The 23,543-nt window shown below is 32.8% G+C and overlaps 2 protein-coding genes across 14 annotated transcripts in view; one reads left to right on the top strand and one right to left on the bottom strand.

Moving 5' to 3' along the window:
- LOC145326329 (zinc finger protein castor homolog 1-like) overlaps positions 1-12,205 on the top strand; it is a 116,864-nt gene extending 104,659 nt beyond the window's left edge. The window contains exons 22-39 of one of the 13 annotated variants that reach the window (XM_080169631.1): positions 4,021-4,105; positions 4,279-4,365; positions 5,230-5,292; positions 5,593-5,655; positions 5,749-5,850; positions 5,960-6,377; positions 6,480-6,584; positions 6,665-6,763; positions 6,867-7,153; positions 7,233-7,392; positions 7,600-7,694; positions 7,877-7,999; positions 8,152-8,282; positions 8,561-8,665; positions 8,804-8,919; positions 9,070-9,157; positions 9,663-9,739; positions 9,939-12,205. In XM_080169631.1, the coding sequence (XP_080025757.1) occupies positions 4,021-4,105; positions 4,279-4,365; positions 5,230-5,292; positions 5,593-5,655; positions 5,749-5,850; positions 5,960-6,377; positions 6,480-6,584; positions 6,665-6,763; positions 6,867-7,153; positions 7,233-7,392; positions 7,600-7,694; positions 7,877-7,999; positions 8,152-8,282; positions 8,561-8,665; positions 8,804-8,919; positions 9,070-9,157; positions 9,663-9,739; positions 9,939-10,048 (2,314 nt within the window). In that variant the 3' untranslated portion in view covers positions 10,049-12,205. Of the gene's footprint in view, positions 1-4,020; positions 4,106-4,278; positions 4,366-5,229; positions 5,293-5,592; positions 5,656-5,748; positions 5,851-5,959; positions 6,378-6,479; positions 6,585-6,664; positions 6,764-6,866; positions 7,154-7,232; positions 7,393-7,587; positions 7,695-7,876; positions 8,000-8,151; positions 8,283-8,548; positions 8,666-8,803; positions 8,938-9,066; positions 9,158-9,662; positions 9,751-9,938 lie in introns of all 13 variants that reach the window. The other 12 variants (XM_080169628.1, XM_080169636.1, XM_080169624.1 and 9 more) reach the window with 12 other exon arrangements.
- A 570-nt stretch (positions 12,206-12,775) lies between these two features.
- Positions 12,776-23,538, bottom strand: LOC145325462 (uncharacterized). Its single transcript, XM_080168447.1, has 12 exons — positions 23,472-23,538; positions 23,148-23,245; positions 20,513-20,610; positions 19,834-19,880; positions 19,201-19,296; positions 17,341-17,405; positions 16,705-16,813; positions 15,974-16,271; positions 14,670-14,734; positions 13,959-14,014; positions 13,444-13,496; positions 12,776-13,205 (listed from the first exon to the last, which is right to left on the bottom strand). The coding sequence occupies exons 1-12, from the start codon at positions 23,500-23,502 to the stop codon at positions 13,097-13,099; spliced, it is 1,125 nt and encodes a 374-aa protein (XP_080024573.1). The 5' UTR covers positions 23,503-23,538; the 3' UTR covers positions 12,776-13,096.
- Between the last annotated feature and the right edge of the window lie 5 nt (positions 23,539-23,543).

The raw sequence follows: 23,543 nt of genomic DNA, 5'->3' as shown, positions 1-23,543 counted from the left end.
TCCCTTCTAGGAGAGAAATAATTATTCAGAAAAAATATTTGATGAAACAGGTTTTTTTTTAAACTGTTTTTAACCTATTTTTAAAAAATATATCAAAAATATACTATGACACCAGTAGAATTAAACTGCAGAGCCTAAATTTGAATTAAGTCCCCAATAAACTTTTTTGAGGGGATTTAAAAAATAATTTTACTGTTGCTGTGGTCTTTTTTGATCAGAGCAAAAGGTCTTTTTTTATTTGGGTAAAATTCGTAGCTTTTAGAGTGTTTTGCTTCATATATATAGTATTCTGGTATAGAGTAAAATTAGGCCTTTTGATTTCATCTAAATTAATTCATTAAAAACTTAATTCTTTACAATATATCAATGAATTAACTTTATCGTGCTTGTTTTCCATCACTTATTTAAAACACAAAAAATTGGCTTTAAAGGGTTAAATAGTGAAAGATGACAACAAACGTTTACGCAATACAACAAAATTTTTTTTGTCACATATACAAATATGACAAAATATAAGATTATTCAAACTTATTTTTTTAAATATTTTTAAAAAGCATGTATCTTTTATGTGTATAGTTTCATTCTTTTCATTTTAATTAAATAAAAATTATTTAACTACATTGGAAATAAGTCACTTTGTGAAAACACTCTTTTTTGAATTGTAAAAAACTGAAATGAAACAAGGCTTCTAATTGGTTCAGACTTCAGAATAATATGTTTTATTTTAATGTTAAATTTCTTCTATATAAATTATTGTTTTAGAAAAAAATTATTTGCATCGAACAGAGTAGAGTTTTTATTATTGTATTGAAATAATCCACCGGTGTCCTGGATAGGAAACAGGTTTTTTTTGACATACGTCTCACAACACCTATGTAGTCATGACCGGGAGACAATGACGGTTCAGTACATGACTTTCGTTAAATCACAGCTGATCATTTTTGTGGCTTTTTTTGATAATTAATTTTATACCCAAATTTTCATAGTTTTTCCTTCAAAAATCACAATTTTCTCACATTTGCAGCTTAGTTAACTTAAATTTACACAAGAAAAGTATAATAAATACAGCTGAACTAAAAAACTGTGTTATCATTAATAACAAAATCTTTAAGAATCTTGAATAATCTAAGATTTGTAGTCTAGAAATGAAATAAGAGTTATTTGAAGTAAATATTTGAATTGATGTCTAAACAACTCTTGTAATTAACTTTTTAAAAAATATTTTATGTCCCTCTTGCATGCCACATGACATATTATATTTTTAAAACTAGTTTCCTTGAAATATTAACAAGTTATCCTGCTCAATATTGGTTCCTGGCTGATTTGATGTCTCAACATCAAAACAATATCTGCTTGGAGTATAACATATATATCAACAACCACAGTTGCCATGTTTAAAGTCCTATATTACCATATATACCAGTCTACAATTGAATATACAACCAGTCCTTGGTTTAAAAGAGCTTAGTAGAAGGTTAATATTTTTAACAAGTGGGATTATCACTTGTAAGTGTTTGACATGAACTTGGAATCCGTGTAAAGACCAGTCTATAGCTGGTCTTGATTGAGTCTCTGCCTTTTGTACACGCTGCTTGTCTTTACTACTGATTAAATGTCATAGTGAGAACCATGGAAGGTTTTACATAGGTGAACCTACAGAATGATTATAGATACATATTGGATTCTAAGCTGGATGAATAATTTGCAAGATAGTGTATTCAAGATAGTGTAAGAGCAGCTAACTGACAGGAAAGCACTTGGCTCATAGCTTGAAGAAAATAATAGTAGCTTATTACTAGAGTGAATGTGAATGCTGGTTACATGATCATAACTGGATTTTATTCAAGTGTGATTTCCAATGGCGACTTTAAAATCCAATTTGAAAATAAACACAGGCAAGTTCTTTGTCCTAAGCAGATCAATACTACCCTTCCTAAAAGCTACCAGTAGTAAAGGGACCTAGGAAGGTGTTGAACAGGAAGACCAAAATGTAGGATTAGCAAAGCAAAAATAAAGGGCAGTTTGTCTATCAAGTGGTGTTAAATTTGGAATCATAGACCCACCTGACTTTCAATCAGCAGAGTAGGCGAAAACCATGATAAATTTCTAAGTAATAGAGAATGAGAGGATATGAGCTCTTAGCTGAAGTAACTAAGGCAAGGGAGTCTTAAAGACCATGTAGCTAGATGCATGGCAGTCTTGGCTTTTATTCATGGAAAGATCTCTCATGACAGTAGTGGTTCATAGGAATCCAAAGGAAGTAAAAAGTAAGAATACTTGAAAGTTTATTCTGAATCTTAAGGTTATCCCTTTATATGGCAAAAGTCAAGCCACAAGTTCAATAGCAAACAAGTGCCATAAAGAAAGAGTCAAAAGTGTGTGAAATTGTTGATTAACAAACAAGGTCAGAATTCTAAACTGACTTCCATCAAGATTTATAGGCTGGGTGAAACATGTCAGCCGGCTAGAATAGAGGTCTGGCTATACCAGGGTGGAGAGAGGTACCCTGTTTTGTTGAAAGTATTATGAGGCATACTTGTTAAAGTTGAAGGACAGGGACGGTAACTTTAATGTCTTTAAACAAGAAGTTTAACATGTGGATTGATAGTGAAAGAAATTTGAGGGCAATAACTTTATGTTGTGGAGTCAAAGGCAAAGTCAGATAGATTGAATCATGTTAAAGCCAGGTGAAAGCCTATAGAGGCTAGAAGCAGTTCTGACGTGTAAATTTATTGTTGAACATTAATTCAAAATAATTAACTCTTACTCAATTTCTAGACTACAAATCTTATTCCATTGATTCTGAAAGATCTTGTTATAGGTGATAGCACAATCTTCAGTACAGCTGTTACTTATTATACTTTTCTTGCGTAAATTTAGGCTAACTAAGCAGCAAATGTGAGAAAATTGAGATTTTTTTGGGAAAAACAATGAAATTTTGGATAAAAAAGTAATTTTCAAAAAAATCCACAAAAATGATCAGCTGTGAAAGTCATGTACTGAACCGTCATTGTCTCCCAGTCATGACTAAATAGGTCTTGTGAGACGTATGTCAAAAAAAACCTGTTTTCTATCCAGGACACTGGTGAATCTGAATCACATCAAATTGTTCTGTAAGAAACAATTTAACCCCAAACTAAAAAATGCTTTTGCTTCCATCAAAATGATCACAGCAACATATAAAATTGATTTTTAAATCCCCCAAAAAAAGTTTATTGGGGACTTAATTCAAATTTGGGCTCTGCAGTCTGATTCTACTGGTGTCATAGTATATTTTTGATATATGATAAAAAAATAGGTTAAAAACAGTTTAAATAAGGCAAAAGGAATTCTATACCTTGCCTGAAGATTCCTATAACAATTAGGACATTTTTATTGCAAATTTAATAACTTTAAGAAAATGCATGTCTTAGTAAATATTTTGTATAACAAGCAATTTTAATATAGAATGGCATCGAATTTTCAATCTAAATATTTTCTGATTCTTGTATATTAAATACACTGCAATGTTATATACCTAATGGAGGTTGTCATCCTGGTTTAAAAATAAAATTCATATACTTTCATTTATGTTCAAGTTTTTCCCTGTCCGATTTTATTTTCTATTTATGTACATACACAAGCTTAAGATTGTTGTGTATTTGAACAAGTTTTTTGCTACTTTTTACGTACAGATTTTTACATGAAGATTTAGATAATTTATCATTTACTTTTGCTTTATCCTTAAGAAGGAACAAGTATTTTGAAAAAAAAATAGGCAGGTAATATTTAGAAAATATGTTTGAAATAATAGATGTACTACCCTAGATGGGCTGTCAAGACAAAATAAAGCATCTAACTGTAAAAATGATTTATAGCAGACATATATTTTTGTTAAAATTCAGTCAAATGATTCATGCCAATAATACGAGCAATAAATGTTTCAAAATTGTTCCTTCCCTGTATTCTTATTGGTTGAAGTTACTGATTAGAGATCTATATATAATATATTTATTTTAATCATTAAATTAATAATTTTAGGGGAGAAGATTCTGATGACGGAATTCATGAGCATGGAAGATTACATTTCCAACAAGATTATATCTCTAACTTCTACTTCAAAAAGGTAATCTTAGTTTTTAAGCTTACTAAATCTATTTTAGTAAAATATAAGTAATAAAATATAGCCTAAAATCATCCATAAAAAGAAGACCTTAATCGGTTATTGAATACTTAAGCTTCAGACAACAAAAACCTGATTACTTTTATGATAATTCATAATACTTCAAATATTTTAAGATTGATCCAGATGAATTGATTGGAGAGCCCCCATGCCCTCCTGGATGCCCCCACAGGACTACTGAAGTTCATTATCATTGCAGAATGGTAAGCTATCATTAGATTACAGGTTAATGTGTGAAGGGTATAATAGTTAAACGCATTGCTTTAAAACTTAAAATTAATGATCTAGTATTCCTGTTCAATGCATTGGTTATAGAAGTAGAACGGTGGTGCTAAAGGGGTGTTTGCCCACACCCCCATAATTTGAAATTTTAAAGAAATATTAATCCTTTCCTAAATCTTTAAACCATACTCTTGTAATGTATGCAACAATTGTAATTCTAATACTACTTCGTATTCTAGTAATTTATCTATCTTTTAAGGGGGGGGGGGGAAGTTCTGACACATTTGCGTAAACGGTGAGTATAGGCTTTATCTTTGGACTGAGAGGATAGGTTATTAGGGATAAAATCATTCTTATATGATGAATTTCCCCCAGATTTAAGATTTTTTGGATAGGCCTCCAGGTTCCGGAGCTCCAGGCCTCCAGGTGGTCTCTGTACAGGAAAAATGAAAAAAAAAATTTTTTTTTTAAAGTTAAAAATCAACTTATAAAACAAAATATGCATATTTTTTCTTCAAATATGTGAATAATATTAAAAAAGATGCATATTTTGTTTTATAAGTTGACCTATAACTTTAAAAAAAAAATTTCATTTTTACCTGTACAGAGACCACCTGGAGGCCTGGAGCTCCGGAACCTGGAGGCCTATCCAAAAAATCTTAAATCTGGGGGAAATTCATCATATAAGAATGATTTTATCCCTAATAACCTATCCTCCAGTCCAAAGTTAAAGCTTATACTCACCGTTTACGCAAATGTGTCAGAACTCCCCCCCCCCTTATTTTTCTGATAAGGACAATTATACAAAACACTTTTTAAGAAACTCAAAATTTGTATTTTTTTAGGAAAATTGTGATGAAATTATTACTTGTATGGATCAACCCTTTACAAGATTAGAACACTACAAGGTAAAAAAGAATAAATAGAAAACTACTTGTTAGATAAAATTGTGCAATGCTATATTTTTCAGTGCTTTAACATAAAGTAACCTGGTGAGAACTGATAAAATCTCTCACTTATTTTTTAATAAATTTAAAAAGAGAGGGGGGTTGGGTAGTTTAACGTCTGTTTCTTTACTATTTTAAGTAAGGTTAGGTTAAATTTAGTGCTGTGTAGGTAGCCCCTACAAGATTTAGGCATATGGAAAAACTAACCCCCTCAATCTTATTTTATCTAATATCCAGGATGTAATTTTATAAATATTTTAGATGCATGAATTTAGCAAGCTCTGGAATAAAAATGGTCCAAACTTTGGTTCCCCCATGAAACCGGTAAGAAATTAACCAGGGTTTTTAAAATTAAAAAGTGAAAAAAAGACAAATTAAGAAATGGGTACAGCTACTCTATAATTGATTTTTGTTCAGATGAGTCATCAAGATGAGACAATGTTTACGTCATCAGCCTCCAGTATGGATAGTATGTTTAAGAGGAAAAGAGGAAGGCCCCCAAAGAACAGGATTATTGAGGTATAGACTCTTAAAGAAATCTTAGGCCCCGTATAAAAAATTTAAAGTAATTTATGAGTTTTAAGATTTAATCAATTTTATGATAAAAAGTTTATATTTTTCTTTTCAGTTTGGCTGCACTCCTGGTTCAACACCTCAAGCTGTATTCACAAGCTTTAAGCTTCCCAAACCCTCCCCACATTCACCTGACATTCTTGGCATCCAATCTAGTCCTGGTGGCCTTCCTCCAGGCCTTGGCAGCCTCCAACCCCTCGGCCTTCCACCCAGCCTGGCAGGTGTTCCTGGCATGCCTCCAGGTTTGGCAGCTGCTGCTGCAGGTTTGGGAAACTTTGGTGGAATACCCTCAAGTTTGACAGGTGTCCCATCCAGCCTAGCTGGTGTACAGTCAAGCCTGGGTCTACCCACAAGTCTCAGCCTTCAGCAGGCCTCAATGATGGGTATCCAAACACTTGCAAGCTCCAACACTGGGCCAACACCTTCTTCAGTCTTTCTTAATCACAGTATTGCCAAACACATCAAGCCAGACAGTAAGTGTATTTTAATCTCACATTTCAAAATGATAATTTTTGAAAATAAATTTTTATTTCTTAATTTTAGTTTTGTATAGGTATTAACACTTAATATTCCAGGTGAAGATGGAGATAAGAGTCCTGGTGCTCTGTCTATTGATGAAAAGTCTAAGAATGACAATGATTCAGATATTTGCATCACTGACAGTTCTGATGAGAAAATAGGTATGCATAATTTATCTTAACATATAATCTATATAATTTAACTTAGTATAAAGTTAGGTTTAACTCTGAATCTTTTTAAGGTGTAGTGAAACCTAAGGGTACATTCTTTCCTGGTCCAATGTCCAGACCTGAACAAGAAGCTGCTCTCCAGGCGTTAGTGAACCAGCAAATGGCTTCAGGTATAATATTCACATTCTGTTAAATCAATTTTATTAGGCGATTTCAAAGTAAAATTTAACATTTATCTAATTAATTCAAGTTTATAAAATCTTAATTTTTCAGGTTCTATGTTATCCTCTGGAACCCCAACAAGCCACAGCCTCTCCCTACCTATTACCTCACTAGCCAGTTCTCAACCACTGCAGCTAACCACTTCTCAAGCTTTACAGTTGGCAACATCCCAACCACTACAGTTGACCACATCACAAGCCCTACAGCTTGCATCCTCACAACCCTTGCAATTGACCAGCTCGCAAGCTCTACAGCTGACTAGCAATGCAGTTCAGGCTTTAAGAGATTCTAGGCCTAACAGCAGAGATGAAATTCAACAAATCAATGCAAATGATAAGGTAAGTAATTTACGTTTATTGCATTTTAATCTCATTTCGTTAATTCTTAATAACAAAATTAATATTTTCATTCTTTTAGGACATAAGTCTTGACAGATCATCCATAGCAGATCCCAAAGACTTGCAGGGCAGAGATTCAGATATTTCTACACCCAGAGATGGAGAGCGGTCAACGCCACTTTCACCATTTTCTATGCAGTCTCCCCTTTCATCCCTGGCTATGCCGACACCACCAGGAGGTTAGTTTATTTTTTGAAAAATAATAGTTATTTCTCGCATCATATTATAAACAGCTTTCTGCGGATATAAAATGTAAAAATTATAAGAGTACAACCAGTTTTTTTATTCTCGAGATGTCAAAGGTTTTTTTAAATCTAAAAATAGATTGTACTGTGTTTCTTTATCTTACAAAGAGTGCAAATGCATAAGAGTAGTGTTTATTGTAGGTGCCCCAGGCAGTTCTGTGCCAGGATTAGGGGTTCCTGGAAGACTCCATCAAGCAATGGGATATGGCCTTCCACCAAATATGGCTGGCAAATCTGTAAGTATAATACTTATCCCTGTATAAAAGTATCAGGATGTCTGTCTGTAACAAAAGATTTCGCTTCTAGAACAACATGGTTCCCCTTGACAGAGAATCTTGCTAGAATTTGAATAATGTATCTCAAATACATAAAATCTGAATTTAGTTGAAGCATTGTCCACCAATTGATATTCTTTTAGGTATTCAACCAATTTCTTGCCTCCAGCTTCATGTTGCCTGGCATGTCCAATCCTTTCTCACAGTTCTCTGATCCAAGATTTCCTCCTGGTGTTGATAGTCATTTACAACCACCTCCATGGCAGGTACAGAATCAAAGTGAACATTTTGATTTTTAAATCCTAAATAGTAAAGAACCAACTTGAAACCCAAGATACAAATACTTATAGCAGCTGATTTTGAGAGCATTTATGACAAGCACGACTGTTACTAAGATCTTACACAACCATTACTTTAGGCTAAGCGTGGTGTATCAGCTCTTGATTTGGATGATGACCCCATGATGATGGACCAAAAGAAGATGAGACTCCAGACCTCCATGAGAATGATGAAGGATGAACCTGTACCAGAGGGGTACATGAGATACAGGTCTGTTCAGCGATACTTTTAGTAGCGCAGCTACTTAATAACTAGGGTATACACTATACACGTAGGTCCGTCACTAAAGCAGTCCAAGAAGTATTGGCTTCATTTTCCATAGGACAAAATTACAAATATCATAATTTAGGTATTAATTGTAGTTGTGCTACTTATACACATTATTGTTCCTACTTTTTCTATTTTAATGCAGCCTAATTTAAAAAAAAATATTTGTTTGATATGATGATAATTGCATATTTATATTGATTTTGAAGTGTTACATCTAGGTTCAATGAGGATTGTGCCTTTGTGAACTGTAACTACAGAGAACATCAAACACATTTCCATTGTATGAGGAAGGATTGTAACTACAGATTCTGCGATAAAACTAGGTAAATTCTCTTTCATTCTAGCAATTTTTATGTTTGAAAAGTAATTATAGTAAAACACAAGTAAACCCTTATTAGTTAATTAATTTCTTTACAATCACTGTTTTTTAAAAAAAAATAACTGAGATATTCCTTGTTTAGATTTGTCCAACACACAGCTCGTCATGAAAGGTTGGACACTCTGTGTGGAGATGAGTTCCAGGGTTACCGTGGAGTTCCATGTGGAAAACCAGATTGCCAACTTAACAATATTCAAGGCAATACATTCAACAGAGGTGCCAAATTTTCTTTGGAAAATTTCACTTCATTTTTTATTGATAATAAATTCATTTTTTTGCCTCAATAGTTTTATATTTTAATTAGTTTTAACTTGAAATGACTGAAAACTAATAATATTTTGACAGTAGGTGCTAATCAGAAGAGTTCAAGTCATTTCCATTGTCTGAAGTGTGACTACTACTGCACTGATACAAACAAAGTTGTGGCCCACAGAAGGTAACCTTTCTAGCATTTACCCCCTAGAGATAAAAGAAGTGGTAGTCTAGTAGAACTAGAATCAAACTAGTGGCTACGCCCCCTAAAAGCCTCTACGGGCACTTATGGTGGGTAAGAAAGTCGACCTGCCCCGCCCCACCCTATTCTTTTTCAATTCTAATAATATGGAGAAAAAAATTGGGAGGGAGTATTTTTTTCTAGTGTTGATTTATCTTGGAGGTTGGAGATACCATCCCCCAAAATAGTAATAAACCTTTCCTGGACCTATAAAAAGATTCACTGTAAAGGAGAACCATATCGGTTCATGAGGTCCATTGCTACAGACAAACAAAGCTTACTACTTAATATAAATGGATGGCAGTTTAAAGCTAAAAAAGGATGGATTCGTAATACCCCATGCATCCCCAACTCTATGGTACAAACGTTTTAGTTTTTATGAAAGAAACAGACAAACATACAACTACTGTTAATGAAATAAAAGTTATCAATATTTGTTTTAATTAAGGCAACATCAGAAACTGGACAGCATAATGGCGGCCGGATTTGAGAAATACACACCCACACAATATTGCACTGTTATAGGTAAAAAATAGGTTGTGAATTTAAACAATAATCAAATTAAGAAAATTTACTTAAAACATAAAATATAATTCAATTGGGGCAAGGAAAATAAATCCAAAAGGCAATAGGTATGTAGAAAAGAAATAAAGTACTTATTATAAAAATAATCTTTCTATTCTATCAATTGATTTTCAAAATAATATTCATCTTTTCTTTTCAGGTTGCATTCACAATGGTAAGCAAACCCACTACCACTGCACCAAATGTCAGTATGCTGTGCTAGGACTCTCACAAATGGAGGCACACAAATACAGGCATATTAATGAATAAACAACAAATTTTCAAATTCTTTTATGAAGAATCTTTATCTAATACAATCGGCCTAAAATATTGTATCATAAATTTAAAAGTTATAGACATATTTCAAGTGATTTGTTATGAAATAAACTAAAATGCTGTATAGCATTTTTGTAAGCAAGACGACTAAACAAACTTAGCATTAATTTAGAGATTACTCTACCTAGCCATATTTATAACCTAGTGATAAAAAGCCATGATATGTATTTAGTAAATTTAAACTGGCATAATTAGTATGGGTATGTTGAACATAAATGATCTATGATAAATGTACAAATAATAAACAGTTTTGAGGTGAATACTTAATTGAATCTCATAAAAAGAAGAAAATTTGTTTAAATATTTGCTATAATTATGCTTCTTGTTTATAAAAAAAAGTGCCATTTATATTATTTTACACTGAAACTTCAATGATAATCCTCAAATGTTCAATTCCCTCCAATTACGATAATCATTCAGTTAAATATCTTTGATATATGTATCTCTAGTTAAAACTATAATTTAATTGAATGTTGTTTTAATCCTCAAATATGGATAGAATTGTACATATAAATTTAGATTTTTTTAGTGAAAATGAATGCTTTTTATGTTTAGAACTTATCCTAATTTTTAAATAGAAGATTTCTGATAAAAAGATAATTTTTTAATCAATTCTAAACATAAAATAATATGGTTTTAAAAGTCAAGGTGAGGTAAATGGTACATGATGGATAAAAAACGTATAAATTGACTTTTGAAACCACCTAAAAAGCCCTAGTATTAAGTTTTGTTTATGAAAACAATCTGTGATTAATTGTATCTTTGTAACTGTACAGCCAGTGTGCACAAAGTTTAAAGTAGTTGTGCATATCTTGAAAATCAATTTTCAATCATTAATTTAAGATTAAGATTAAATATGAAAATTAAACTTTTTGTTGTTACTGAGCAAGAAACAACAATTTTTTTCTTTAAATAATGTTTTTTGATAAAAAAAAACAATGTTTAGATTCTGACAGTTGGGACTAATTCAATGTGTTTTATTAATGTAAATATTGGTCATATGATATGTAAATTAATCTTACAAACCTGTGAAGTCTTTTGAAAGAAATTTCAGAAGAATTTTGACGAAACCAATGTTTAAACAAAACTAGTGTAGCCATGCCATTATCTTTCAAAGAATTGGCATGCATGGCATAGACCTATTGTTATCTCTTTTTATATATTCTTAGCTCGGACGGGTTTACAGTCCTTAAATATTATTATATAATGTAGAAATGCCTTAGAGGCTCAAATATTAAAAATTTTGTACAAATCAATCATTCAAAAATATTTCATTTAAATTATATTATTTGAAAAAAGTGCATGTTTGAAATAGTAAAAATATCTCTGGCATAAAAAGTTCTTTCAGACTTTTGTTTAAAAAGAAAGAATCTCAAAAAAAGTTGGACAAATGTTTAAATATAAATTTAGTTTCGTAGTGCCAGAAAATGTCTAACCAATGTGCCATACAATGCCATCTTTAATTGAGTAGAAAGACCAAGAAAAGGACACCAGTGCCTAAATAAACATTTCTTTTTATGTTATTGTAACAAATATTAATTATACAGCAACTTAAAATCATGGTAATCTTATAAAAACTTGTTATTATTTGTATGATAAAATAAACTTATCCTAAGTATAAATCACTATAAAATAGTGCTGAAATTTTCCACCAAAGGAAACGGATTTAATCATGTTTGAAAATTTGTATTTAATCTCATTTAAAATTTGCTTTTTTTCTATGTTTAACTTTAAAGAAGCAGTGAAATAAAACAAGTATTTCTTTTTTAAATGCAATTAAAATCACCAAGAATCTGTAAAAAATATTTGTTATTGACTGCTTTGTTTAAGTTAAACTGAATAAAATTATTGTTTGCACGAGAATGCAGTAAAATCTTATCTAATGGTCTCCAATGGCTAGCTATACAAAATCCTTAATAAATCTAGTTGAATTGTAAATATAAATTTTCTTACTGCATGGTTTAAAAAAGAATTTTATTAATGATTTTGTATGTCTATATTTTATAAACACCTGTATTTTATTTCAATTTGTTATTATATTATTATTTTTTTTGCTCATATGAATTATCACAAAATAAACTCTTATTAGTATATATTGTTTTTTACTTTTCTACGCCCCTAGAAGCCTCTAGCATCAATTTTTTTTTCTGGTGGGTATTTTTAATTCGGAGGTTAGAGATACCCTCCCCTAAAATAGTTGAAACTCTATCCTGGACCTTAAAAATGCTTGACTGTTAAGGAAAACATCGGTTCAGCAATTGTGAGATCCTTCGCAACAGAAAAAAAATCTTACTGCTGTAAATAACAGGATATCAGAATTTGAGGATCATGTGCAGTTCACGGTAAAATTTTGCAGGAATCGATTCCAACAAAATAACAACTTAAAAGCTAATAGTTGTTAAACGACTGAACTTACATGTTATTCCAACGGCTACAATATATATAAGCGACAAGAGAGGCCTAGCATTATCTGAAAAAGCCAAGATTCAATAATTCACACAAGAACTCCTGGCTGTTAGCGAGATTCTCCACTACACTCGACAGTTAGACGAACAGACACCTTTTTACTTGTAAATCATTCCTTAAATATCGTCATGTTAATCGGACGATTTCATCTTTATTATGATGTCCCAAAAATAAAAATGTTCAAAATGAACGAAATGATTTTTAAAAATTTTATTAACGTGAAAAAAATAACATAGTACAAAGAAAGTATTAGTTGTAGGAAAGTATATACATGTAGGTTATTCCAAATCAGTAAAACGAACAAATAAAAAACTAAATAACCTTTAAATTTTAATATTGTAACTAAACATATTTTTAAAATACAGAATGATAATTCTGGACTTTTAATGAAACTTGTTGTAAATTATCGTATTTTAAATTTTTGTTCTATAAAAAAAATAGTTAGACTTAGTTTTTTCACTCTACTTTGTTGATGGTTAAATGCCAGTAAAATGCACAAAATATATTTGGTATCAGTTAAAAATCACATTTAAATAAGAGTATACCAGCAAAAAATAGGTTGATCTCTAGCTGCCCCAGAGCGCCCTCGTTAATCCACAGTTTTTTCAAACATGGAAGTATCAACCTACAAAAAGTAAAATAAGAGGGACCGGGATAATTTAACTTCATAGGGATGGTTTTTTAAAAAAATCACTTGATTCGAAAAGAGTATTGGCTTTGAACCATAAACAATTTTTGGGGATGGGAGGGAAAGGGGGTTTTAAAGTTTTTATAATTATAATTAAACGGAGAATGTAAAGACGTATAACACCCATCTGGGAAATTTCTATTGAAGTGATTACAAAAAACTACTTGAGAATCACCTTAAGCTTAATAGAGCCTTCTCAGTCAGTGGAGTGTAGGCGATATTCAACTCCTAAAACGATAAAAATATTTATTTATTACATCGTATTCAAGACAGCATTACTCGGAAAGTAAATTAAAATTGTAAGATCAGCCCGAGCCTTCCGCTTCTTGGGTGTTAATATTTTGATTTTTATTTAATTATTCGTAGAAAACTGTCTAAAGTACAAAACGAAACATAATTTTTCAATATGGCGTATAACCGGTTCTAATCCAGCGGATATTAATCGGTTTTGAAGCCATACTAGAATTATCATAACAACATGTTAATGATTAATGGCCACTGTCGCCTGTTTAAGACATGCTTTTTCTTCCAATATTCTGCCATACATTATAGCTATGTGAATTACACTATCTTTGTTTAAACTTTTTTAAAAACGCAAACTTTGCGACATCTTCCAAGTTAAATAGACCAGAATCGAAAATTTTCTGAAAAAATATCTCAGTAACATGACAATGAATACTAAAAGTTTACCTCCACTTGTTTATAGCAGGCAAATCTTTCTACATCTTTGTCTTGAAGCCCAACGCCTAAAAAAGTGAATTAAAAAAAGATGTCTATCTGTATGTTTCTGTTTAGCGAAGGATCTCATAATCCGATAGAATGATATATGGTTCTTCTGTACAGTGAAGATTAGATATTAAAGGTCATGGGAAAGTTTTTATATTTTTTAAAGGAAGGGAACATCTACCTTACCAAAAGATTTCCTAAACATAAATATTTATATTTTTACTTTTTCTTTTTAAAAATAAAATTGAAAGTTGAGGGTTTACTTCTCCCCTCTCTCCTTTCCTGAAGTGTCCTTAAAAGCTCTAGGGGATAGCCGCTTCTCTATAATATATTAGTAGCTGTATGCAAGCATAAGCAATTATCTGTATAATATTTGTGTGTTATTATAAATCTCGTTAACGGCTATGCAAACAGGGCTAGATCTTTAAATCATTTAGTGCAGCCGTCGCCAATGCCGATCACAGGTAAAGTTATGAAAACCCCATTGGCTATGAAAAGGTTTATAATTTTTTCGTTAAGGCGATGCCCCTAAAAGAAAATAGTTAGCTTTAAAAAAACAGTCGAATCAAAACTGAACTTTAGGCAAGTGTACAAAAAAACGTAAACAGGTAAGCAAATGTCTTTCAGTAAAGTATTTGAATAATGTCGTCTTTGATGTTGTTTTAAAATTTTTACCTACAAGAACGAGAGTTTTTGCGGTTGGGTAGAGTTCCATGTAGGTTTTAAAACCACCGGGCAATCTAAGAATATGATTTAATTTTCAAAATGAATTACTAAATAAAAAACACTAGGTACTTCTTTAAAAGTTTTGAAGCAACAGAAATTTATATACAGGGTGCGGCACATAAATCCGGACAAATTCTAATTTTTAAACAAATGAACATAAAATCGCAATTTTAAAGATTTTATTGAATTTTAAAAACTGGGAAGCAAAATAGGTATATGACTAGTTGATTATTCAACAAAATCGCCGCCAGCCTCAATCACCGCCTCTACCGGCCTCCTCAACCGCCGGCAGGTCCAGGTCAAAATGTACCTGTCCAAGCTGGCGTAGTTCTCATTGATAGTGGCAATGAGGGAGGTCTTTGTGGTATGGGCACGTCTATTGGTGCATGCTTCAAAGTAGCCCCAGGCCCAAAAGTCCATTGAATTAAGATCGGGCTGCTGGGAGGCCACATTTCCTTAGGAACATGAGTAACCGCCAAATTGACAAAATCCATGTTTTTGCTCTCATTTGGACTAAGATTTAGCTACAGTGGACTTTAAGTACTCAAAATGCGTGTCTCGATGAGCTTAAGACACACAAAAAATTTAGGGTCAAATTTCTAACTCCTTCCCTGTCGGGCCCTACTGTTTGTGATTTCTTAAGGCTCAAATTCTTGAAAAATTGAACTCATTTTGGCTAGGATTGAGTTAAAATGGATTTAAACACGGCAAAATGTGTGTCTCAATGAGCCTAAGACACTCACAAAATTTGGGGTCAAGATTCCAATTCCTTCCCTGTCGGACCCTACGTTTTGTGATTTTGCGCATTAAACCACCGGCGCATTTGGAATCTGCCTTGTTGAACATATGCGCGGCCATCTCGGTGTACACGTCTATCTTCGTCCAAAGATTTTTTTGTGCGTAAAGGTCATTACCTAAGCTTTCTATAGTGGGGTCAAACGTCCTGATTGGTCAAGTAGTTTTTGCGCCATGGCCGTTTAAAAAATGTCTAGATTTATGTGCCCTGTAAAAGATTGTCTAAATGTCATGTTACAAAATTCTTTTTTTCCTATTTATGTCTAATTCCAACGGGGTGCCATAAAACTGCGGGGCTACTCGGAAACTAATATAACACAACCTAATCTAATCTGACCTTTAATAATTAACAACAATACATACTTTCAATAAGTGGGGGAGAGGGTTGTATGTATCTGTCATCAAGCCGGTGTATCTTTTAAAGCACTTTCTTTTAGATAATAATAAATAAAATTCACCTTTTAGTAAAGCTAAGATCAACATAAGATACATTGAATAATGGTTTAATCACCACGTCCCTCTTTCTCTTCACATTTCCAACAAACTGGAGTTTAGTCAAATTGACAAAATTGGTGTGAACGGCTGCTAATGCAGCGAAGCTACAATTATTGAATTTAAAGCTTAGTTGTCTAAGTTTATTTTTGAATGGGCACACACTGCTAAGCTCAAGAAAGACATCTTCCAGATCAGCTCCACCAATACGAGTTAATTCCAAGGTTTGTAGGTTTGTCAGCAACGAAAACACTCGTTCTAGTCCTGAAATAAAATCATCAAATTCTATGAAACTGTAATTGTGTTCTTTAAAGGTACAACAGTCAAACTACTCAGGGATCTAAGGGATAAGACAATGGTCGATAAATTAATGTACATCAACAAAGATAATACACAATACAACTTATTCTGTAGATTACAATGAGTGGTTGAAACGTTTAGATATTAAACTTAATGAACAAATCAATCAAAATTCAATATAAGTTCCCTAAGTTGTTAAGACAACAAATAAGAAAACGTTCTTATAAAACTTTAGGGGATAGTGTAATAAACAGTCCAATGTCCCCTCCTTTTCTGCAAACAGCTATGTTTGTTACAATTTAAAATATTGTGCAGCAGTCTAATCACTCAAAGTATCTACAGTCGGCCGTCCTGCTGAGCCATTAGTATAAGTTTTTTGTAAATGAAAATTTCCTACCTTCATTTTCGATGTAGACTTCGACAAATCTAAGGGTAGTCAACTTGTCGACACTAGTATCCATAAATATATTAGATCCATTCAACATTTCTCTTGCTACTACTAGTTTCTATTTCATATGTGCAACAAATTAACGTGTAGCTGCTCTACTGGTGATTACATACAGTAAATTTCATTTCATAAATCTTTTACAAATGTATGTACTAATAAAGCATCAAAAATCTTGTTTTAGTCTAACTAGCACTAACTTTATGTGTTCAGCCAAGTGTAATCTTTGTGTGAAATTTGTGGTATCCAAGTCTATTAATAGCATTGTTTTAAGATAAGAATTCCCTCAGGACCTGTTTCATAAAAAAAAATTTTTTTACACACAACCATACATGAAGTACTTTTCAGCTCCTGAGTTGCGCTAGAAGGCCTCTTATCCTCCTTTCATAGGGTTGCCCTTCATAAGGAAAACCCAACTTATGCATGTATGCACTGCACACAACCATGTTAAGCAAATGTCATCGAATTATCCAATAGAAATCAGAAAGAAAAACATTTGGCATCTTAAGGAAGAATCTCACCCCTATACTTGAAAATATTGTTTAAAACAAAATTAGCTGAAGGTGAACTTAAAATTTAAGTGCACACCCTGAGTTTTTTAGAAGCAAAAAAGAGTTCTAAATCATCATCTCTCTCATCAGATGCAGATGGGCCTACAAAAGAAAATATTTTAGGTAGTTCAACAAAAAGCTTTCATTAGGTCTGGCTAATTTGGTTATCTATCTATGACTGTTTTTGTTTTTATAATTAAGTTCTGAATATAATATTTTAAAGTTGGGAGTTATATATTTATTGGATCTACTGCAATTCACCGTAAAATATTGCTGGTATCGAATATTGCCAAAAATTTATGAATTTTAAAGGCTGCTAGCTGCCAAACGGCTGAACGTACAGATCACGCCCGCACACTGTTTTAAGTGGCATAAGAAGGCCTACAAATAATCTGGAATAGCCATAAACCAATAATGCATAATTATCTCGAAGTGCAGAGAAATGCGAGAAAAATGCCTATTTTACGCGTTTTTTCTTCAGTGAAGCTTTCCCTGTGCATCATTGGATCTTAGCTATTCCAGATTATTTGTAGGCCTTCTTATACCGCTTAAAATGGTGTGCGGGTATGATCTGTACGTTCAGCCGTTTGGCAGATAGTAGCCTTTAAAATTCATAGATTTTTGGCAATATTCGTTACCAGCAATATTTTACCGTGAACTGCAGCAGATCCTATTTATAATCTGCTCCACTACTATATGTACCTGAGATACACAGCTGGGTAATACAGGGTAGTTGAGTAATCTATACCACTACTATACCTGAGATACACAGCTGGGTAAGACAGGGTAGTTGAGTAATCTATACCACTACTATACCTGAGATACACAGCTGGGAAAGACAGGGTAGTTGAGTAATCTATATCACTACTATACCTGAGATACACAGCTGGGTAAGACAGGGTAGTTGAGTAATCTATACCACTACTATACCTGATATACACAGCTGGGTAATACAGGGTAGTTGAGTAATCTATACCACTACTATACCTGAGATACACAGCTGGGTAAGACATGGTAGTTGAGTAATCTATACCATTACTATACCTGAGATACACAGCTGGGTAATACAGGGTAGTTGAGTAATCTATACCACTACTATACCTGAGATACACAGCTGGGTAAGACAGGGTAGTTGAGTAATCTATACCATTACTATACCTGAGATACACAGCTGGGTAAGACAAAGTAGTTGAGTAATCTATACTACTACTATACCTGATTTACACAGCTGGGTAAGACAGGGTAGTTGAGTAATCTATACCATTACTATACCTGAGATACACAGCTGGGTAAGACAGGGTAGTTGAGTAATCTATACCACTACTATACCGAGATACACAGCTGGGTAAGACAAAGTAGTTGAGTAATCTATACCACTACTATACCTGAGATACACAGCTGGGTAATACAGGGTAGTTGAGTAATCTATACCACTACTATACCTGAGATACACAGCTGGGTAAGACATGGTAGTTGAGTAATCTATACCATTACTATACCTGAGATACACAGCTGGGTAATACAGGGTAGTTGAGTAATCTATACCACTACTATACCTGAGATACACAGCTGGGTAAGACAGGGTAGTTGAGTAATCTATACCATTACTATACCTGAGATACACAGCTGGGTAAGACAAAGTAGTTGAGTAATCTATACTACTACTATACCTGATTTACACAGCTGGGTAAGACAGGGTAGTTGAGTAATCTATACCATTACTATACCTGAGATACACAGCTGGGTAAGACAGGGTAGTTGAGTAATCTATACCACTACTATACCGAGATACACAGCTGGGTAAGACAAAGTAGTTGAGTAATCTATACCACTACTATACCTGATTTACACAGCTGGGTAAGACAGTGTAGTTGAGTAATCTATACCACTACTATACCTGAGATACACAGCTGGGTAAGGTTAGGTAGTTGAGTGATCTGTTCCACTACTTCACGACAAAAATATTCGCTCTGCACATCCAACTCAGTAATTTCTTCAATGACATATAGAAATTAAAGGCAATAGGTTTATGTATAAAATCATACAGGACTCAAGAGCCAAAATAAATCTAACTTCTTGAAGTCCGTCTGATTTTGAAAAATATGCATTATCAAACAAGACTGAACATGGAGGCCAAATCCAATCGCAATAGGAAACTCTTTTGTAAAATCTATCCTCTCACTCCAAAGACAAAGCCTATAATTTACTGTTTGTTTACGCAAGTGTCAGAATATAATCAATAACTCTAATAGCAAAATTTCTGAAGTCAGCCAGCCTGTGAGTAAGTTCGGTAAGTGGATACTTATAGAGATGCTACGCATCTTAAATATATAACACAGCTAGCCGTTTTTGGGTGGCCCAACAATCAGCAATAAAAATAGATAAGAATATATATAGATATGATGAGTCATTAGCATGTCGACAATTAATTTAGTTTGAAACTGTCATATTAAAACATACAGGGGCAAATCATATTTTTAAAAACAATATCATGCTAGGTAAGTATTGAAAAACACACTATTAAATATACCTGAAAATGTTTGAACCAGGAAGCTGATCTCACATTCTCCAACATTTCTAAAGTATGATTAAAATTGTTTCCAGTATGCCTTAAATTCCGATTAATATCCGCTGGATTAGAACCGGTTCTTAGAGCTACTAAAAAATCGTGTCTAGCATAGTAATGCAGACGATTTTCAACGAATATTTAAAAAAATCGTACCTCGGGTTCAACAAAGCTGGTTTTTATCCTATAATTTGTCATTTTAAATCCGAGGAAAGCTGTCCAGTGTCTATAATACCATGCGATAGAAGATAACTATTCTGTAATAGAATTTAAATCAAATTTAGGCGAGTTTTACAGAAGGACGACTTTTCTAATCACGTGGATTTAAGTCTTGAAATGGTTTTTGACTTTTTTTCTACTCCATAGAATTGATGGCCCCTAGATGCTACGACGCAGCCTCTAGAAGACTATAACTTGCTTGTTGACTATCCAATATGCATACATAAGTAGTAGGTTTTTTTGTCTGAAGCTAAAGATCTTGGAAACTACTGGTTCGAATTAACTGTTCTATTCAGAGAAGCTTTATATATTCTTTGGGTGGTTTTATGCTATTTTCTAACCTCTTCACTTTCCCCGGCCTTGAGACTATGGGAGAAGCAACTAGTTAATAATAAGACATTAGATTGTCTTTAATTTTCCAAACCTGAGTTTGAGTGATGTAATCTTGGGAATAAGAAACAAGTATCTGAGTACATCTTCGTTACAGTACACCTCCCAATCAAGCAGGTTAAACACCACATTCTGCAGACCAATATTAATAGTTTTGTGCCCTTATATAAAAGTAAAATGATGTATATAAGTGTCTGTCTATAAGGATCTCGCTAACCGCTGAATCAAAAGATGGATATATTGATGTATACATCCAATTGTATAAAAGAAAACAATAATTACCTACCCCTTCTATAGATTTTTAATGGAATAGTTACGCAACAGCTATTTTGTATCAACAAATCAAGATTTCACTCTAGTCCCCGATAGTTTTTAAGCCAAACGAATCAGAAAATATGTTTATTAACCCCTGTGTGCTATCAGAAAATATGTTTATAAACCCCTGTGTGCTATCAGAAAATATGTTTATAAACTCCTGTGTGCTATCAGGAAATATGTTTATAAACTCCTGTGTGCTATCAGAAAATATGTTTATAAACTCCTGTGTGCTATCAGAAAATATGTTTATAAACCCCTGTGTGCTATCAGAAAATATGTTTATAAACTCCTGTGTGCTATCAGAAAATATGTTTATAAACCCCTGTGTGCTATCAGGAAATATGTTTATAAACCCCTGTGTGCTATCAGAAAATATGTTTATAAACTCCTGTGTGCTATCAGAAAATATGTTTATAAACTCCTGTGTGCTATCAGAAAATATGTTTATAAACCCCTGTGTGCTATCAGAAAATATGTTTATAAACCCCTGTTTGCTATAAGAAAATATGTTTATAAACCCCTGTGTGCTATCAGAAAATATGTTTATAAACCCCTGTGTGCTATCAGAAAATATGTTTATAAACTCCTGTGTGCTATCAGAAAATATGTTTATAAACCCCTGTGTGCTATCAGAAAATATGTTTATAAACCCCTGTTTGCTATAAGAAAATATGTTTATAAACCCCTGTGTGCTATCAGAAAATATGTTTATAAACCCCTGTGTGCTATCAGAAATATGTTTATAAACCCCTGTGTGCTATCAGAAAATATGTTTATAAACCCCTGTGTGCTATCAGAAAATATGTTTATAAACTCCTGTGTGCTATCAGAAAATATGTTTATAAACCCCTGTGTGCTATCAGAAAATATGTTTATAAACCCCTGTGTGCTATCAGAAAATATGTTTATAAACCCCTGTGTGCTATCAGAAAATATGTTTATAAACCCCTGTGTGCTATCAGAAAATATGTTTATAAACCCCTGTGTGCTATCAGAAAATATGTTTATAAACCCCTGTGTGCTATCAGAAAATATGTTTATAAACCCCTGTGTGCTATCAGAAAATATGTTTATAAACTCCTGTGTGCTATCAGGAAATATGTTTATAAACCCCTGTGTGCTATCAGAAAATGTGTTTATTAACCCCTGTGTGCTATCAGAAAATATGTTTATAAACCCCTGTGTGCTATAAGAAAATATGTTTATAAACCCCTGTGTGCTATCAGAAAATATGTTTATAAACCCCTGTGTGCTATCAGAAAATATGTTTATAAACCCCTGTGTGCTATCAGAAAATATGTTTATAAACTCCTGTGTGCTATCAGAAAATATGTTTATAAACTCCTGTGTGCTATCAGAAAATATGTTTATAAACCCCTGTGTGCTATCAGAAAATATGTTTATAAACCCCTGTTTGCTATAAGAAAATATGTTTATAAACCCCTGTGTGCTATCAGAAAATATGTTTATAAACCCCTGTGTGCTATCAGAAAATATGTTTATAAACTCCTGTGTGCTATCAGAAAATATGTTTATAAACCCCTGTGTGCTATCAGAAAATATGTTTATAAACCCCTGTTTGCTATAAGAAAATATGTTTATAAACCCCTGTGTGCTATCAGAAAATATGTTTATAAACCCCTGTGTGCTATCAGAAATATGTTTATAAACCCCTGTGTGCTATCAGAAAATATGTTTATAAACCCCTGTGTGCTATCAGAAAATATGTTTATAAACCCCTGTGTGCTATCAGAAAATATGTTTATAAACCCCTGTGTGCTATCAGAAAATATGTTTATAAACCCCTGTGTGCTATCAGAAAATATGTTTATAAACCCCTGTGTGCTATCAGAAAATATGTTTATAAACCCCTGTGTGCTATCAGAAAATATGTTTATAAACTCCTGTGTGCTATCAGGAAATATGTTTATAAACCCCTGTGTGCTATCAGAAAATGTGTTTATTAACCCCTGTGTGCTATCAGAAAATATGTTTATAAACCCCTGTGTGCTATAAGAAAATATGTTTATAAACCCCTGTGTGCTATCAGAAAATATGTTTATAAACCCCTGTGTGCTATCAGAAAATATGTTTATAAACTCCTGTGTGCTATCAGAAAATATGTTTATAAACCCCTGTGTGCTATCAGAAAATATGTTTATAAACCCCTGTGTGCTACCAGAAAATGTGTTTATTAACCCCTGTGTGCTATCACTAAAACTTACTGACAAATACCACCCCCCTCACAAGAGAAACCTACTCTTTAAGGTTTTTTAATTAACCGAACTGTTTTAATGCGCTACTTATGGACATAATTGTCCTGTCTCAAATATTTTGTTATAATATTGAACCTTGAGAATTGTGCAGGTATGGGCTACAGAAAATCTGTCCCTTAGTTCCAGGTTGGATATTATTAGAGTTAATATTTCTGGCGGCAGATCAGTTAATCCTGATAATTATTTTAGATAAGGATAATAATAAAGTTAGAGATCTATTAGGATATTTTTTAAGTTTCCTTATTAAAGGATGTTGTCAACTTGTCATCCTCTTTTAGAGCAGAGATTAAAATAGAAGCCGTTTTTCAGGAAATGGTGAAGGATTGTCTAAAAATAGCCAGAATGCAATAACAAAAATTAAGGCAATCGAGACTAGTTTAAATGCTATTATTGTTGTACCTTTAGAAGAAACAGCTTCTGTGTTATCCATTTTCTTAAAAATATAAAATTGTAAATTCTAATATCTGAAAT

Source organism: Acartia tonsa, chromosome 8 (assembly GCF_053477335.1).
Source record: "Acartia tonsa isolate MP-2025a chromosome 8, ASM5347733v1, whole genome shotgun sequence".
In the NCBI taxonomy this organism is placed as follows: domain Eukaryota; kingdom Metazoa; phylum Arthropoda; class Copepoda; order Calanoida; family Acartiidae; genus Acartia; species Acartia tonsa.
This window is presented reverse-complemented; position numbering and strand designations above follow the sequence as displayed.